Source organism: Colletes gigas, unplaced genomic scaffold (assembly GCF_013123115.1).
Source record: "Colletes gigas isolate AHSC1104 unplaced genomic scaffold, ASM1312311v1 Colletes_gigas_Sc00011, whole genome shotgun sequence".
Taxonomy (NCBI): domain Eukaryota; kingdom Metazoa; phylum Arthropoda; class Insecta; order Hymenoptera; family Colletidae; genus Colletes; species Colletes gigas.
Window position 1 is genome coordinate 76,395 of NW_025106640.1, and position 18,755 is coordinate 95,149.

General features: G+C 33.4%; 3 protein-coding genes across 6 annotated transcripts; 2 read left to right on the top strand and 1 right to left on the bottom strand.

The window, feature by feature from the left end:
* The first annotated feature begins 5,029 nt into the window (after nt 1–5,029).
* Nucleotides 5,030–9,007, top strand: LOC122398216 (probable protein phosphatase CG10417). The gene is made up of 6 exons (XM_043397906.1): nt 5,030–5,258; nt 6,075–6,345; nt 6,503–7,235; nt 7,324–7,483; nt 8,103–8,558; nt 8,741–9,007. The coding sequence occupies exons 1-6, from the start codon at nt 5,148–5,150 to the stop codon at nt 8,981–8,983; spliced, it is 1,974 nt and encodes a 657-aa protein (XP_043253841.1). The 5' UTR covers nt 5,030–5,147; the 3' UTR covers nt 8,984–9,007.
* Nucleotides 9,008–10,968: 1,961 nt separating this feature from the next.
* On the bottom strand, nt 10,969–12,575 carry LOC122398219 (intraflagellar transport protein 20 homolog). The gene is made up of 3 exons (XM_043397911.1): nt 12,448–12,575; nt 11,651–11,805; nt 10,969–11,095 (listed from the first exon to the last, which is right to left on the bottom strand). Exons 1-3 carry the CDS (start codon nt 12,569–12,571, stop codon nt 10,982–10,984), a joined length of 393 nt encoding a protein of 130 aa, XP_043253846.1. The 5' UTR covers nt 12,572–12,575; the 3' UTR covers nt 10,969–10,981.
* Nucleotides 12,576–12,672: 97 nt separating this feature from the next.
* On the top strand, nt 12,673–18,351 carry LOC122398217 (BTB/POZ domain-containing adapter for CUL3-mediated RhoA degradation protein 3). Of its 4 annotated transcripts, none has more exons than XM_043397910.1 (5): nt 12,673–12,780; nt 13,043–13,117; nt 14,077–14,389; nt 14,470–14,668; nt 15,465–18,351. In XM_043397910.1, the coding sequence occupies exons 2-5, from the start codon at nt 13,066–13,068 to the stop codon at nt 15,666–15,668; spliced, it is 768 nt and encodes a 255-aa protein (XP_043253845.1). In that variant the 5' UTR covers nt 12,673–12,780; nt 13,043–13,065; the 3' UTR covers nt 15,669–18,351. The 4 variants fall into 4 exon arrangements, with proteins under 4 accessions (XP_043253845.1, XP_043253844.1, XP_043253843.1 ...); XM_043397909.1 differs by lacking the exon at nt 12,673–12,780 and adding an exon at nt 12,918–12,983; XM_043397908.1 differs by lacking the exon at nt 12,673–12,780 and having other exon boundaries at nt 12,945–13,117; nt 15,465–15,615; nt 17,465–18,351.
* The last annotated feature ends 404 nt before the right edge of the window (nt 18,352–18,755 follow it).

Genomic DNA, 18,755 nt, shown 5'->3' on the forward strand with positions numbered 1-18,755 from the left:
ATAACGTTGCGTCAATAAATTGCCAAGAAATAATATTTACGAGTTCTGTGGCTTTAAATATGGAATCTGACGCTCATTAGATTGATGGGTTCCGTAAATCTAGTGTAAAATTCAGCAGATTGAAGAACTGCCGTGCAAGTCGAGGAATACGTATAGATGTCGAATATTTTTCCATATCTGAATAGAAATTAAATTCATAAGCCTTTGGCCCCGGCGATTGCATACTTCGATCGCGTTTCGACGACAACAAAACACGGACGTTCCTGTTCGAACGAACGAAATCCATTCATTCGAGTCTCCTCTTACAATTATTCTCGGACGGGAGAGCTAATTTTACTTCGGAACAACGGTCCTCGACTAGCGCGATTAATTTATTATACAGCTTTCCCCGTGAGTCGAATACCGCATAAATCGAGTTATAAATATTTCATGCATCGCAGAAAAAATAACGAAGTTACTAATGTGTGAAACGTCTTTTTCTCAGACCCACATTCTTCAAACTGACGTCGAGGATAACTCAGACAGTAACTGAAAGTAATCAAAAATTGAATTTCTCCGGGGGCTGAAAATTTCAATTCTACTTTTTACGTATAATATTCTTTTTCATCGGTACGAAGTTAATTTATCAAAAATGTTAATTCTCCTTCTTGAAGCTTTCTTTCCAAACGAGTGGAATTAATTTACATTGAAAAGAAAATCGCGTGGCTTTGTCGGCGAATCGCTCGCGGAAAAAAAATAAACTTGCAAGAAGTTGGATGCTATTAAACAGTTCAACTTTCCACCGGAGTAACTTTCATCAAATGTCAACCGTAAGAGGGATACGACCCTATCGTATTACGCGATTCCTTTTCGCTGAATTCTGTAAATATACACGTTTTATACGCACGTGGATATTTCGATTAATTTAACGCGCGACAAATTCTGCTTCCATTCAGCTCATAACCGTGCACGCGATCTTTTTTCATTAACAGATACTGATTGAAACAATGAATTACCATTCATTACTTTATAATATACAGGGTGTTCGACCACCCCTAAGAAAAATTTTAATGGGAGATTCTAGGGGCCAAAATAAGGCGAAAATCAAGAATAGCAATTTGTTGATGGAGGCTTCGTTAAAAAGTTAGTAACGTTTAAAGTTCCGCCCGTACTGAATTTTTTTCTATAAAGTGGGTAGGAATTCGAGGGTATGTGTAATGACCAAATATGATTGTAATTGACCCCTGTAACTAAATATAATTTTTTTAGTATGATTTGAAATTTTTTAATTTCGTCTAAAAATTTCAGTACCTACTCGAATTTTTTTCTCGAAAGTGGGTAGGATTTCGAGGGTATGTCTTATGACCAAAAATGATTGTAATTGACCCCCGCAACCGAACATAATTTTTCCAGAACGATTTGAAATTTTTCTTTTTCGTCGAAAAATTTAAGCATCTTCTCAAATTTTTTCCTTGAAAATGCGTAGGATTTCGGCGATATGTGTAATGACCAAAAATGATTGTAATTGTCCCCTGTAACTAAATATAATTTTTTTAGTATGATTTAAAATTTTCTAATTTCGTCTCAAAATTTCAGTACCTAGTCGAATTTTTTTCTCGAAAGTGGGTAGGATTTCGAGGGTATATCTATTCACCAAAAATGATTGTAATTGCCCCCCGCAACCGAAAATAATTTTTCCAGAACGATTTGAAATTTTTGAATTTAGTTGTTAATAACTTTTTAACGAAGCCTCCATCAACAAATTGGTGTTCTTGATTTTGGTCTTATTTTGGCCTCTAGAATCCGCCATTAAGATTTTTCCCAGGGCTGACTGAGCACCTTGTATAATAAGAGGATATTCGACATCGACAAAATACTGATACCGGTCAACGCAAATAATTGAATGACAATTGAAAGTTTTATCGCTCTTGTTGGAAAGATCTTCCACCACCCCCTCCCCCGTCGTTGTAACAGTCGGGTAAGCGAAAGGAACGCGTGATTCAATTACGGTCGTAGACCGTGACAGGCATCGGCAGACATCGCGCGCAGAGGATCGCGTAACGCAAACTTGCGTGGCAATCTATCGTTACCTGCTTTCGTTCCTTGCCACGCAAATTGCGTAGGCGCGTTCACGTCGAGTGTAGGAGGTACAGGGATGTGCGATACGCCACGGCATAGAGCAGCTAGCCGCGACTTCATTCCTCACGGCGCGGCGCGAATCGATAAACGGCGACCATCACGCAACACACAAACCCATCCTCACCGACCACCCCGACCTCGACGACCGGTGCACCATTCCCCGGTTCGTACGGAACCCGTGCGCTACAGATCGCATGTCATTAAAGCAGACAGAGAGCTTTCGGTACATCCAACTTCAATAATGATGCAACAATCATCCCCTCCACCGTCCATCAATCTTGTTTCCTTCAGAATCTACGGTCGACCGAGTATTGCAGCGGGTACGCCGAACAACACGACAAAATAAAACCAGAAGAGTCCAACGACCGGGAAACCATATTTGGGATTCCTGGAACAAAAATAAATTGTAACGTGTAACCTTGTAAAATTGTAAATGTTGGAATATAGTTGTTACTGACCTTGATGACAGCCTTTGTGATTTTATGGTTTTTTAACTGAAACGTCTCTAAATAAAACACACGTTGGGTAATCGGTCCCGGTTAGAGGGGCCATAAAATAAATTTTTTTAATAGCTAAAATTAGGGTATATACAGGGTGTTCGGCCGCCCTTGGGAAAAATTTTAATGGGAGATTCTGGGGGGCAAAATAAGACGAAAATCAAGAATAGCAATTTGTTGATCGAGGCTTCGTTAAAAAGTTATTAACGTTTAAAGTTCCGCCTGTAGAACGACAATCTGCGAACAGCTGCGTGGAACAATCTATGGTCTACAGGCGGAGCTTTAAACGTTAATAACTTTTTAACGAAGCCTCGATCAACAAATTGCTATTCTTGATTTTCGTCTTATTTTGGTCTTTAAAATGTCTCATTAAAATTATTATATAAAATTTTATTTTATTTTTCCATTCTCCGTTTTAAGATCGTCTTCGAACATACAGCAATATATCTAAGAACAGATAATAATATAATTCGTTATTTATAAGTATAAATCGAAACTAAAATTGTTTATGTAATAATTGCTTAAAAAGTATTAGTAAACCATAGATCCGAAGAGTAACTATGTCCAAATTATAAGACTTTCCCTTTACGTCTTTTAACAATCAAAAAGTGTGGTATGCTCGACCTCGTTTCATACTTTACACGGATTGAAACAATGAATTTAGGCTAATTGTCGAGAAATAAAGGAAAACTTGATGCTTTCTGAGCCTGCGCGAGCCTTGATGAAGGAACGTGCCGAGTTTTGCATTCAAATGGATGTAAGACACATAGAACATGTGTATATTTCACCTTTCACGAATAATAGAATATTCGAAATAATATTTTCGCTCTAGTATGTATTTGAAATAATACGAATACCAAACGTGTACATAACCTATATCGTAAATTCATGAACACCCTGTATAAAAGATAAATTAACTCGTAAAAGTAAATACTAGACTCGAATGAATAAGTCTCTTTCCTTTTGTTTTGTTTATATGAATAATCGCGAATTTGATTAATATAATGCCGAAACTAACCTGAAAATCTCGAAAGAAGTATTATAAACATATTTATTTAAATTTAATACCCTTCTAGAAATTGTATAACAAACATAATTTTTAGAATACGGATCAACTTGATTGTAATAAAGTAATCTTTTACTTGTTTCGAGCAGCGTGGATTAATTATCTTGTAGGTTCGTTGTAAAATACAAATCGTTGTTGGTTTTGTAACCTTTCTTTCGGAATAAGATGAGCCAAAAAACTTGAAAGAGCTCCTGTATACGAAACGCGCGGGACGTGACAGATTTACTAAAAGAAAATCCGTTCAAAAGCAGATATCCGGGTATTCAGGAACGAGGTTATTCTAGATCGTATGCAATAGCGGTGAATGTGAACCATTATCATTTGCATTCATAATAGTTGGAACGTACTTAGACATAATCGCTACTTCGAATAATATACAATACATATGTACAGTATCCAAGAAAAGTATTCATCCACCACTGTATGCTCTACCTCGAGCAAATATTAACTTTGAACGAATATCATTTTAACAATCAGATAAATCGAAAGGTAAAACATTAATGCAACTTTCAAACGATATAAAGATCAAGGTTCAAACACTTCTAAACTGACGAAATAAAATATTCATACTGCTGCCATCTATGAATTCGAGTCATTAATCTTCAGTCTAAAAAAAAAGGTTATAATGTAAAAAAATAATAAATGCATTAATAATTAAATTGTCTACTCTTAAAAACGTAATTATAAAAATGTTCATGATACGTAGCAGTACATGAAAATGGAAAAAGAAGTAAATAGAGAAAGGAAAGAGCGAAGAGGAAAATACTAAATTAAATTGAATATTGTAGATTATTGTTAAAACTACTGTTACTATATCGAAAATGTTCGTAAATATATATCTACAAGACAAAACATAAAAAAGCTTACAATCGTTGCTATCTTGTTTGCAGTTTAGGTTGACCAAAAGTTGCTCTGCATCTTATATAAATATATGCCACTAAAAAATCACAATGGAAATTTATACCTTTCCTACACGGTATCAGTCTAGGGAAAGAGTAGTAGAGAAGAGAATCTAAGAAATGTACGTTAGTATATGTTTGCCACTGTATATACACAAAAAAGTAAATTAAATTAAAAAAAGTTTCATTGATTACACGCCGAAAATAACTAATACCGCTCTCTGAATTCACTTTATTCATTAATATTAAGTATATAATATTGCATCTACGTTGCGACACGCGTGGAGCCACGGTTTTCAATTTTGGCACGCAGCAGGAGATAGGTTACTCGTCGCTGCTCCATAGAAATGAAAAATCATCGAAAGTTTGGCGCGAAAATGCAGTGCGCATGTAAGAAAAGCGGCGGCCCAGATGGCGCCAGTAGCGCAGTGAAAACAGAAACCCAAACCGGTCATAGAGGCTAGTTAACGACTGTGCGCCGCGCTTGCGAATAGTAATTTCATCGAGATATTGTGATATTACGCGGACGCCAGAAAATCGACAAAAAGATCGCCAGTTTAAACGAAAATGGGTGCATACTTGACAAAGCCGATTACGAAGAAAGTGTCGAGCGACGAAGTAGGGAAGAATGTCGCATTCGGCGCGAGTTCCATGCAAGGCTGGCGATTTAGGCAAGAGGTAAGCTAAAACCCTCGAGCGGCCAGTGCACCGTTACCCAGTTTCGTTTCGGTCAGAGAACGGTTTGCCGGTTCACCGTTTCGTCAGGGTATTACGACATCCATCCTGATCCATGGGAAACGTAATCCACCTATGTTTCGAAGCGCGAAATTCGGTCTATTCGACCGTACGATACGGAAAATACTGTGCCGAATGTAACGGGAATCTCAACGTTTTGCGTGTAAAGAAACCCATAAACGACGCCGTTGCAAAATTAATAATATTTATTGCGACGCTTTGATGTTCATTTTAGTGCTAAAGTTATCGTGATCCGTTAAGATTTTTATGTTCTATACAAACCATGCAACTGTCTCCTAATGTTTGATACATGTATTTTATACTTTGCGATGTTATTTTTCTATTGCACGGCATACAAATAGGTGAGTAATGCAACTGTCAAAATTGTTTCACCCGAAGTGGACTATTCGATTAACTGATCCAGATTCCTCTTGTAACAGTTACGTTTTAAATAATAAAACTGTGACGAATAAAAAATATCATTTACGAAATTTTAATTGCTACAAGTTTTTGTTATATTCTCCGATAATATTAAGTACAAAGCCATTAATTCGCCTGTGATATCAAAATCTATGATAACCTTATTTATACAGTATATTTGAAAGCTTTCATTTTATTTGTAACATTAATTTGCAATAAGTTTTAATTGCATGATGTATATGTAAATGAGCAAATGCACAAGTCATAACATTCAAGTAAATTAGGATGTACTTAAGTTACATTATAACATACATCCGAAATGTAATTATTTGTTTATAGGATGCACACAATTGTTGCATAGATTTTGATGAAAATGTTTCCTTATTTGCTGTGTACGATGGCCATGGTGGACACGAAGTGGCAACTTATTGCGCACGTAAACTCCCCGATTTTATAAAACAAACTGATGCATACAAGAGAGGGGATATTAGGCAAGCTCTAATCGATGCCTTTCTAGGCTTTGATGCCACGCTTGTGAAAATTCAAGTACTTTATATTCTTAGAAAACTTGCAGAAAATGATCAACATGAGTTGATAAGTGAATCTTCTGGTGCGTTCATTTTTCTACTCAAAATATGTTTGCTTATGTATTATGTTTCCATAAATTATACCAGTAATTATGCTTTGTAATTATTACTTTGTCTGCTTATATTTTTGTACAAATACATATTTAATAACATCATCTTCGTACATTACGTTGCATCTAGATGAAGAAGAGAATATTAATAATCTAGATGAAGAAGAGAATGTTAATAATCTAAGTATGGAGGCAACAATGCCATTGGAAGAAGTAATGGCAAAGTACCAATCGGAATCAAATACTATTGGAGCAAATCTGAAAAACGAAACATGCAATAAACCAGACTGTTCCGCGAGTCCTTTCTTACTTTCATCGTCTGGTGCAGGGTGTTCATCGTCATCATCTTCATCATCATGGAATACAAACGAGACAGATGTGAGTAGTTCCAGCCAACCATGTGTATCTGCATTATCTAGCACAATGGAAAGAAAAGAATCTGAATGTCCTGGAAGCAATGAAGCTGAGCAGGTCCTCGATTCGACAACCAGTAATGGAAATGAACCAACAAAAAGTGCAGATATGCCCGATAGTTCAGAAGATGTAGACAAAAAGGTCTCGAGTCCTGGCAAAATTATATGTGCAGAATCAAATGCAAATGAAGTAGAAGTAAATGGCGCAGAGTCAAAACGAATCGGAGATGCGGACAGCAGTAAGAGTGGAGGTGACAATGTATCAAGTAGTTCGTGTACTCCTGTAGAAAATGGGGACGCAGGGCAGCAAGAACGAATAAGCAGCACCGGTAGAAGAAGAATTCAGCCTATTACTTTATATCACACACTTTTAAAGAAAGACACTGAAGATTCTGAGGAAGATGATGACGACGATGAAAATGACGAAACATTTGATGGAGTTCCAGAAAAGTAGGTATCTTGGACAAAGCAAACATGCTCTCCATATACAAAGTTATAACCATTGACGTACAATTTATATCATATTTTTATTGCATAGCTTCAGCGACGAAGACGATACCGAAGATGTTGACGAAGATGAAAGCGATGAGGATGAAGATGAAGAAGACGAAGATAGGGATGAAGAAGACGAGGATGGAGATGACAACATTGATGACTATAACGACGACAATGATAGTGCTCTGTTGAAACCGCCAGAGGTACGATAATTTGCTTACTATGTATATTATACGATACAGCGAGTCCTTGAGTTACACAGATTCATAGATAAGCAGTTGTACTCCTACTGTGCTCCGCTGACTTGAAGTCCCGCGGGACGGCACATGGGCAAGAGGAGTCGGACCGCCCATTTATCTATCTCGCTCCCTTGCTCTCAGGCAGTCCACATGTGTGCGTAACTGCCGCGACGAATAGCGAACTAGAGTTCAATGTGTACGTGGCAATCCCTTCTACTTTTCTCGCATTCCTGCCACGAGACTTCAAGTCGACGGACTACAGTACCTATGTTCTTGCACATATTTTTATATACCTATGTATTCACATACGAAATAAAGTTTGCCTTTTTTCATGTTCAAAGAAGCTCTACCTCTGAAAATCCAAGTTCACCTTTGTAACTTGAAGTTTTATCAATTGGATGATGATCCTCATAATCATAATTACTAGACATTATTCGCATTCACTTTAACTATGATACTACAATATTTTTAACCGGGAATAAACCGCGTAAATCGAGGACTTATTGTATTGATAAAAAGCTATCAAAATCGTTTAATTGAACATTTTTAAGAATGAATTAATACCAATCGTTCATTTCTACAGCCAGGTTATGATAGTGGATGCACTGCAGTAGTTGCAATAATGAAGGGCAATGAATTATATGTAGCAAATGTCGGAGACTCTCGTTGTGTTTTGTGTAGTAATGGCGAAGCAGTTGATCTTAGTTTAGATCACAAACCTGAGGATGAACCAGAAAAAAAACGTATAATAAAAGCTGGCGGAAAAATATCGGCCGGCGGTAGAATAAATGGCGGCCTTAATTTATCAAGGGCGATCGGGGACCATGCTTATAAACAAAACGTTAATTTACCGTTAGAAGAGCAAATTATCTCTTCACTTCCAGATGTGAGGCATATTACGATTGAACCAGGCAAAGATGAATTTATAGTGCTTGCTTGTGATGGCATTTGGAACTTTATGTCAAGTCAAGATGTTATAGAATTTATTTCAGATCGCTTGACGAACAATTACAATAATCTTTCGAAGATCTGCGAAGAAGTGCGTAACAACCGACTACTTTCTATCACAGTTGGACGTTATTCGAATAATTTCAAATAAATCTTTATCTGGATAAAGTTTTATTTGTTATTTAAATAGAAATTAGTCTAACTCTGTGACATATTTCGTCTTAATTTGAAACCTACAACAATTATTAATAAAAAATATCACATTTATTACAGTTATTCGATCATTGTCTTGCACCTAATACCCGTGGAGATGGTACAGGATGCGACAATATGACAGCTGTAATAGTCCGATTTATAAAACAAACAGATACCGTAACAAACAATACTACTGCCGAAGTATGTACTGTTAAAAGGGCATTGTCGCCATCTGTACCCACAGAAGAGAATAATGACTGTGTTACACAAGAAAACGCGACGCTACCTTGCAAACGTCCTAAAACCGAAGCGACTATGTGAGATACGTGTTAAAATGTTATGAACTGATCTTTGGGGACAGATGAATGAATGTGAATTTATGTAAAATGCTGTAATTCTATAGAACTGTGAATTTTGAACGGATACTCGATGGCGATCAATACAGTTACTTCAGATAACATGTAAAGTATGTTAGTGCTGGCTATTTGTGGCAGACTGATGAGTTGGAGCACATGAGGATGATATTTTGCTGCTTACACCATGGTACTATAAGTCTACTTTAACATAAATGAATCTTTCCTTTGAGTGAGAGTCAACATTATTCTTGTATTTTTGACTCGAAGATCAATGATTTTCAAAATTATTTCATTGCATTTGTTATTAATGAGTAGTGCATCGGTGCGGTCTAACATTTTGATAACAATGTGTACAAAATATGTAAGGTATTCAAACATCATTCTGTATAATTAACAAAATAATAGATGTTTCTCTTTATAAGTACTTTCTATGGTAATGATAAAAGGTAGGTGGCAAACGTAAGTAATATCAGTCTAAAATCATTTATTAAATCAAAGCCTTGTAAGATTTTACGAATAATATAAGATACAGTAACGGTTACATAAAAACTAGATTCTGTTTTAAACTTTCGATTATATCGATTAGACATCATCCCATTTGCTCCATCAACATTTACGAAATATACTCTTTGAGTTTTTAGATGACATCCATAGTAGATATGTAATTGTACATATTTATAAATTTAGACTATAGGATTTATATTTGTAATTCAACACGATACCATTTCTTACTTTTACGAAATAAAGTTTATTTTTGAATCCCTGGGTATAGTGGTTGAATGGATGGGTGTGTGAGTAGTCTCAAAATGTGTAAAATGTATCGCGTATTGAGAATAATTGCGTATTACGCGTTACCAATTTGTGATCCTGTACTAAAAATACTGTTAAAAAGAGTATGCACTGTACTATGGGGTACTATCTATTTTAAAAAGCTCTAAATTTCTTTTCAAATCTCATACAGCATTGGAAATGTTTTGTAACTTAATATTAATCTAAACGCGTTAATCATTTAACGGACGATGATAATTAGTAAAATTATCGATTAGATTAAAAATTAAACACGCGAATGATTTTAAAATTGAAAATTAATAGAATATGTGTTGAAAAGTAGACTAAATTAACATAAGAATTGTGTAAAAAGGGAAGATGGGAAAAAATATTTAAATTATTTATCTGTTTTTAAGAGATACGTACTTTATTTCTATCGAAATCGTTATATCCACACTATGTGCTTACATAGTTTCTCATCTATATGACTAGTTCGATTTCTTTTTTACGAGGTGATGATACATAAATAAGGAACATTTTTAATAAGTAAAATATAGAAATAATGCTTCACAAGATATTTTTTATCTCACAAACATGATTTTCATTATACCACTATTTCATCATATCATAAGCATTACAATACCGCAATGATTGTTTGTTTACAAAATGCAACGTTTCTGTTCACCAAAACAGTGTAGCTGTTAGATAAACGATTAATATAAATTAACCGCGGTATCTTTAAAATTGCTTTAGGTTTTTGTATTGTTATTCATCTTCTACCAATGCTCACATGTAATTGCGGCTGTTAGTAGACAGTAATTGTATGAAAAACTGTTTTTAATTATATAAAGAAAGTAATCGTAACGTTTACGAAAAGAAAAAAAATAACACTATTGTCAAGGTGATCAATAGCATATGAATACTAGAAACAGTACCTAGTATCACTCAGAATTAACTGATGTGCCTTTCTGATTCAGGGGTTGAGAACCTTCACAATATGTATGTACATTCGACGCCGTCTTATTAAGAAGGGTTTAAACCCCAATACCGTCTTAACTGCAAACTTCGTCATAAATTTATGTATAAATATCTTGTTTCATAATATATGTCGCTCTAATTATTTTCGAGGATTTTTACTTGTGCACCTCAATTTGTCAAAAATTATAATTTACAATTCTTTGACGTATTTATTTATTTAATTCACAGTTAACTGTTCAATGGTTTCTAATTGTTCCATTTCGATCTTCTTCAAAGAATCATATTGTATACGAAGTCTCTCAAGTTCCATAGACTTTTCAACAATTTGTGCCTGTAGTTAATAAACATTAAGTTCTTTTAAACTGTACTAGTTATAATTTAATGTAGCTATTTATTTCGTAAACATTTTTATAATGGTTTAGAATAATTAAACCTTATAAATGTTATACTAAAAATAGTTTAATTGCAGAGTATTGAATTTTTAAACATCAGATCCACGATAAGGCCGTACTCGATACACACATCGTGAAAAACCAGTCTCGCGTTGAAGCTTTTCAATAGATATACGAAAAATTTAAAGCAACATATGTTTATAAGAATCATAATTTTAAAAAACATATCGAACATGTGTACATATATTTCATAAATAAATTCATATTTCATAAACAATTATTTCTATACTTTTTACAGGAAAAAAAATATATATGACATATGTATAATTAGATATTTTCATATTACTCAAGATACAGTTACGAGCTCACGCTTTCGTGATACAAATCGAATCAAGCAATAACACGATCTCGGTCTTTAATGTGTTAAGTCATTTTTACGAATATTTCGTTATTTTCTTTTCTCGTGCGTATACGTTTAATATATGTATAATAACCTGAATCTGCTGCTTTTGAGCATCTCTTTCTTTCGCCACAGAACGAAGTAAATTTCGGGTTCCAATCGTTCTCATTTTTTCCTTCTCCACTTCGTTCGCTAATCGGTCTATTATTTGTATAAATTCATCGGAATTCGTTTGAAACTCGGTAATTTCTGAGAAAGAAAATACGATATACGTATATATTATTAACTAAAATAATAAATTAATAGCATTTCCTTATTTTACAAATTCATTAAGAATAAAGTATGCCTTTTATATTAAACAAAAAGATTTCATGATTTTTACAGTAAAGATTCGCCCTGTAAATAAACGGTCAAAAGGTAAAAAGTAATTTTTTTTATTTCATACATAATAAATTTTGATTGGAAATATTTTTTTAGAAATAAAATTGCTTTCGAAGAAAATCTGATACATAAGTTGTAGAAATGTTTATGATAACAATAATGAAATAGAAAATTATATACGTAATGCAAATACTTCTGTTCGAGTGCTTAATAATACACGAAAAGTTTCAAATTGTAATATGAGACATTCATTTTGAAACGTTGGTTAAGATTCCATCCGAAGGCGGCAACCTATGTAGATGGCAGTAATTACTATCAGCAAGCATGTGCATGCATTTGTTTTGGCCAAAGCATATTGAACAATTATTGAATTTACGAAGAATAAAAGATAACGAGGTAAGCCAAGTGACAAGCCTCGTCATAACTCTTTTGTAATGTAGTCACGCATACCAAAACAACAAATAAATGCAAATTACATTGTGTAATTACAATGATTTCCGTAAAACTCACTCGAAATGAAATTCCGGCATTCCTCTTTGAGCTTGTTTGTTTGATTCGCCACTTCCGGTTCTAATACACGGATCTTACTTAAATCATCAATGTAAATCCCATACTTTGCCAAAGAGTCAGCCATTTTCTTAAATAAACAAACGATTGCTCTCGGCTAGTCGCGCCTGCGCGTATTACAAACTAGTCTTCGTTTCTTCATGCTAGTCACTCACCAAAATGGGGGTACGATAGGGTGTATTTTTTTCATCGAATCATAAGACATAAAAGACCAGTGTATCGTGCCGTTTAGTAAGGTTTTAACATTCAAGATGAGGCTAATAAATGCTACATAAAGTATCTTCGTACTGATTATCGTTTGTTACTTACGTTGTCCGATAGTTCCAACGCTTCGTTCTTTCTCTATTATAATTTGGGTTTGACATTTAACAAAATCAATATTCTTTTTCGTTTCAACATTTATTATTATTATTATCTAACTGTATCAATATTTCGTCGTTATCGTTCGTTATGTCTGGAGATCATAAAGCGGGAATTAAGTATCCTTCGGAGTATGTCAAGCTCAATATCGGCGGTTCCTTACACTACACAACTTTAGATACACTCCAAAAACATGACACTATGCTACGTGCTATGTTTAGTGGTCATATGGAAATTCGCAAAGACTCAGAAGGTGAGATGTTTCATAAATGTTAAATTTTACCATTATATTGTTCTCTATTATTTACAATTCGTAGCATCTCAAACGTCAAAATGTTCTGTGACTTGTTAAGAAGACCTGTACTCAAAAACACGTAACGAAAGATTATTTTTTACATATATGAAAGATGAATATGATTCCTTAATATTTATGTATAGAATTTCTTGTACAGTAAGGCCCCGCTTGACGCTTAGGATACATTCTTAAGATTTAGAGCGCTAAGCGGGGTCATTTTAACCTTATGTAAATATTGATAGATGAAAACACAAACACTCTTATACAATAATAGACACTGCTGAACTTAAAGTAGCACCTACTTTATATCAACTTTACATTCACCTAATTCTAACCGTCTTAACATTTGTAATCTTATATTCAGGGATTTGTTTTTCTTTTCAATCTTTGATTTTTTACTATCACTGTTTTTTATAGACATTGTGTACATCGTGTCCACTCGCGGTAATCGCTCAATTAAACCACAGTAAAACTATTGGATAATACGAATCTGAAGGAAACTCCAGAATACAAGTAAATGTTGGTATAAATCGGATAACAAAAAAAAATTTTTGGAAAATATTATACAGATTTAACGATAAAAATGAAGCAGCTTACGAATGGCTCTGCAATGGTCACATCTAGAAGGGCAGTGTCGTAGATTAGCATGCGCTTTGATAAATTGGTTTTAAAGAAAAGATTCGGTAAAAGAATCACTACTAATTGGCCACTGTATTGGCTATGTAAAAGAAGCGCTTTCTGCGTAGCACATGGTTACAACTACATGTATTTAATAACCGAACGTGTATATTTCATAGAAAGTGCCTTATAACGAAACAGCGTTAAACAGGGTAGCATTAATTGGGGTCTTACTGTATAATATAAAGTGCAAAAATAATTGGTACTTTGTATTTAAACCTTATGAATTTTATTCACAGGGTGGGTATTAATAGACAGGTGTGGTAAACATTTTGGAACAATCTTGAATTTCTTAAGGGACGGCTCGGTTCCTTTACCGGAGAGCACAAAAGAAATGGCAGAACTACTCACAGAGGCAAAATTTTATTGCATCAGCGAACTGGCTGAATCATGTGAACAAGCGCTTCTTCGAAAGGAGAGAGAAGCAGAACCTATTTGTAGGGTTCCGCTTATCACTTCTCAAAGAGAAGAGCAATTGTTAATTAGCAACACTACTAAACCAGTAGTGAAGTTGCTCATTAATAGGCACAATAACAAATATTCATACACAAGGTGATACTACCCGTTTCTTAGAAATTGCGATGCACAGTGAAGCAAAGAACAAATATATATAAAAAGCCTTGTCTTTGCAGTACGTCAGATGACAATCTGTTAAAAAACATAGAATTGTTCGACAAAATGTCCCTTAGATTCAGCGGTAGAGTGCTATTTATTAAAGATGTAATCGGCTCCAGTGAAATTTGTTGTTGGACATTCTATGGTCATGGCCGAAAAATTGCAGAAGTTTGTTGCCACTCCATTGTATATACAACCGACAAAAAACATACAAAGGTAACATTAAATTATGTATACTAAGACTTCTGTATCTGTTAACTATGAAAGTTTATATGGCATAATGTTAAATGATATTAAGGGATCCTCTGGTCTAGAATGCTAAAAAGAAACATCTTCTCATAAGTTTTTTCTCAAATACAGAAACAATGAAACGCGTTTTTAAATAAACAAAATGCCAAATCTCGTGAAAATTAAGTCATTGTGTCGCAGTTTTTAGGAATACCAGCTCGGAAAAAATAGTTTTGAAAAGCAACTAAACACACGACAGTTCGATTTGCGATCTGTAGTAAAGTAGAATTACGCATTGATCGACTAATTAATTAATTAATATTAGTAAATTACTGAAATTAATTGCTTTAGGCGACTGACGATTGAAATAATTCATTCAATTGTCAATCGTCGTGATCAATTAACGATTACTCATTTCAACTGTAATCGTCAATCTCTATATACAGGGTGTTCGATAACTGGTGTTACAAGCGAAAAGGGAGTGATTCTACATGAAAAAATAAGTCTATGGAATAAAAATTTTTCATGTGAGGCTTTGTTTTCGAGAAAATCGGCTTTGAATTTTCGCCGGGCACGCGTACACTTGATCATGTCTTGTTATAACGGATCTCGCTGTAGATCATTTGCGTTTCGATTTTTTTCAATTCCAATCTAACATTTCGAGTACGTGTTTTTAAGACTAGAAACTGTGAAGAGAAATCTATTCTATTTAACTTCGAAATCAGAAGAATCCCTTAATTTGAATGTGAAAAAAAAGAGTAAAGTTTTAATTCACGACGCGTAGGTTGAGTTTCCAGAGGCCAGAATTTACGAAGAGACATTAAATATTTTATTATATGAACACCGAAATGGTCCTGACCAAGAATTAATGCAAGCAACATCCTCGCGTGGTGCGGTCAGTGGTGCGCCACCCTGTACATCAGACGAAGAAGAGGGTGAGCGTTCAGGCTTGGCTCGCCTTCGCTCCAACAAACAAAACACCAACTGACCCAACCTAGCCCCTCTTACCTCTTCCCATCCCGCGACCTTTAGCGCCGTTCTGGTCCTCGCCCTTAAGACGCGAGCCAATATAAAGTAAGATGTGTGAAAAAGGAGATACATAGAAAATTCCATACATACGTATGAATATATATTTCATATGTATATATGTGTCTCTTTCCCTTTCTCGTACAACAATAAACGAACAATATCGTTAGGATCGGTTGTACGATGGTCTACCGATAAGTTTCGCATCACACTTTTATATTTTCTTGGTACATAGCTATACATCCTAATTATTTTACATATCCGGGGATCATTTGCCGATAATTTTGATTTCGAACAGAATGACAAGTTCGTCTTGAATTAATTCATACTTATTGCAATAAGATATAGAGTAATACGAAAAATGTAAGAATCGTTTTCTTATTTTCTTATTTTCATATTGAGAATTTGAGAATAAGTGTCCATAAGAAAACAGAGACGCGAGTACTATTTATGTGCCAAATGTTTGTGTCAGAAGTAAAAACAGAAGTAAGTCGAAGTTGCCATTCTGTGATTGATGGAATTATTTACTATCTGATACTCTATGACAACTTTTAAGCAGTTATTTAGAATAATAAATTGTATAAAAACTTGCACAACATAGGACTGCATTGTTACCTGTTATAAGTATTATTATTATTATAGTTATTACTATTATACAATTATGATTATTATTACTATTTCTACTATTATTAGTATTTGCATTAGTAGATTGCAGTTATCAATATTTTTTATTACTACTACTATCACTAGCATTATTATAAATTCAACATGTTTATATCATTTTTTTACAAAACAGAATAACTATATATGCCAATAAATTAATAACATAAAAAGTGTGTTTGCTTGCATTTTTCAACTGGGAAATTTCTATTGAACTGCTTAAAGGATGCTGTGGAGTAAACACTGCCAGTAAAATAACTACAACAGAGTATATAAAATGATATCAGTCAGATACAATTCAATGTTATTCGAAATTATATAAACATAGGTCCTGTATCACAAACAACATAATAATTTTTTATAAGCATATAAGCTTTGTGTTAATTTCTGTACATCATTCCAAAAGTGGTACATTTTTTTTTTCTCATATTAATGCTTTTTACTTTACTTACATACTTCAATTTATGAAAACAAATATGTTGTAATTCAGCGAACACTGCAAACTGATATAGCATACTTTTCCTAATATGGTGCAAAATCTTACATTTAATGAAGGGACCATATGTATTCCAGTTTCATACCTACAGTCATTTCGCTGTAGGAAAACTATCATGCAAAGATTGTCTGTTATTCCTTAATTTAAAAAATTCAAAAATTAAAAATCCACATATTTTATTCTCCCGAATACAAGACGATATTTATGCGTATACATTATAGCAATGTGGAAAAAAATACAAGGTTTGATAACATAAAGAAATTTAAGTTCCTATAATTTTATATAAGGAAAATTTTGAAATTGTAGGTAGTGAGTGTCGTTCATATTTCATATTTATTATAAACCGATTATAGTTAATAAAATTGTGTAATATGTAAGTTAAGCTAAATGCAATATATATTATGTTAATGAAAATGTTATTGCTGCTTGAATTTTTCAACCTCATGGTAGAGCACAGTTTTAGCGGCCTCCTTGTAGTCAGGTAAAACCGACACGAGCTTTAACATTTGTTGAAATTACATGTTTTCATATGTAAAATAATAGAATTAGTTGTCGTCAAGAGTGAATTAAAAATTGTACTGATTATTTATGTTTTCTTTCAGGAAACTAGTACGTCCCATCAAAATACATAGGGTAGCCATGGTCCACTTATTAAATCGACGAAATTTCTAATCTAACTACATTGTGCAAGCCAGCAACGTTTCCGTTTTACAGATATTTAAAAATATACAGAAAGTTTTGTCTTGTATCCGGGTGAATCGAGTATCTCATGAATTTTTCGAATAATTTCTTTCATTTATTCAATTCATAAATCGAAAACAAAAACAATACTTATTGTTTTTGTAAATGTCAACTCATTGCTGCTCAAATAGCAAAACATATTTCAATCCACACACTTCCAGGCATTGCATTTGCCTAAATTTTTGAAACTGTATATAATAAAAATACATGTACATGACATCAATTGCGAATTTGCAGATTTGCCAAAATATCTTATCCAAAGGCAAAAATAAAGTATCAAATGGTATAGTACTACACGAAGTTGAAATATCAAGTTTAATCTACCGAATAAAAATAACCCTGCTCCGTGTATAGTTAATGTTGTAACTGTTATAAAAAAAAAAAAGTAATGATAATATTACATTCAGTACTATTTTATGAAAAATGTATTAAATTATAGTTTTCGTTGCATATTTAGGTAACATTTATAATGTGTTAATTCATGCTGTAACAAATATTATTTGTATCTGTGTGCATATTTGATAGAAAAAGACTGATTTGCAATATATTTTTCTTCAAAATTTATTTGAGAAAAATAAATTTGCAAAAAGTGGGGCCATTAAATATCTGAGATAATAATTATCTGGAGAACAGGGTATTTTTGCAAAATGTCAAGGAAAATATCAAATAATACTTGCTAGATGCATAATAAATAAATAAAATAGTGACGCAAATAAAAATATCGACATGGAATACATAAATATTTATCTGTCCTGAGTAAGTGAATTTAATTACATAAAATATATGATATTAAAGAAATATTCTTATTGTCTAGAATTATGATAATAAAATAAATTAATAATTAAAATTATACATATGGATATGTAATTCAGAGTGTTAATAAGTGTTACTGTGATATGGAAATTGGAATTGCGTAATAAAAATAGTGTATAATAATCGCATATAAAGTATTTATTTTGAAATGATTTTTTGGTTATAAAATGCAATAATTTTTTTTTATGAATGTATTATTTTAATTTTATAATTCGTGACATCAATATATTTCTGTTTCTAATGTACAAATTACAATTAATTAATGTAATATGTATGTTAAAACAACAATTATTTTATTTGTTACTTGGGATGTTACATAATTAAATAACTTTGTTGTAA

Coding starts and splice junctions, on each gene's coding strand:
- LOC122398217 (XM_043397907.1), top strand. CDS start 12,955: ATGTCTGGAGATCATAAAGCGGGAATTAAGTATCCTTCGGAGTATGTC. Junction 13,118..14,076: donor AATTCGCAAAGACTCAGAAG/GTGAGATGTTTC, acceptor TTTTATTCACAG/GGTGGGTATTAATAGACAGG. Junction 14,390..14,469: donor AACAAATATTCATACACAAG/GTGATACTACCC, acceptor TTGTCTTTGCAG/TACGTCAGATGACAATCTGT.
- LOC122398219 (XM_043397911.1), bottom strand. CDS start 12,571: ATGGCTGACTCTTTGGCAAAGTATGGGATTTACATTGATGATTTAAGT. Junction 11,806..12,447: donor ATGCCGGAATTTCATTTCGA/GTGAGTTTTACG, acceptor TTTCTTTCTCAG/AAATTACCGAGTTTCAAACG. Junction 11,096..11,650: donor CTCAAAAGCAGCAGATTCAG/GTTATTATACAT, acceptor TATTAACTACAG/GCACAAATTGTTGAAAAGTC.
- LOC122398216 (XM_043397906.1), top strand. CDS start 5,148: ATGGGTGCATACTTGACAAAGCCGATTACGAAGAAAGTGTCGAGCGAC. Junction 5,259..6,074: donor GCTGGCGATTTAGGCAAGAG/GTAAGCTAAAAC, acceptor ATTTGTTTATAG/GATGCACACAATTGTTGCAT. Junction 8,559..8,740: donor TTTCGAAGATCTGCGAAGAA/GTGCGTAACAAC, acceptor CATTTATTACAG/TTATTCGATCATTGTCTTGC.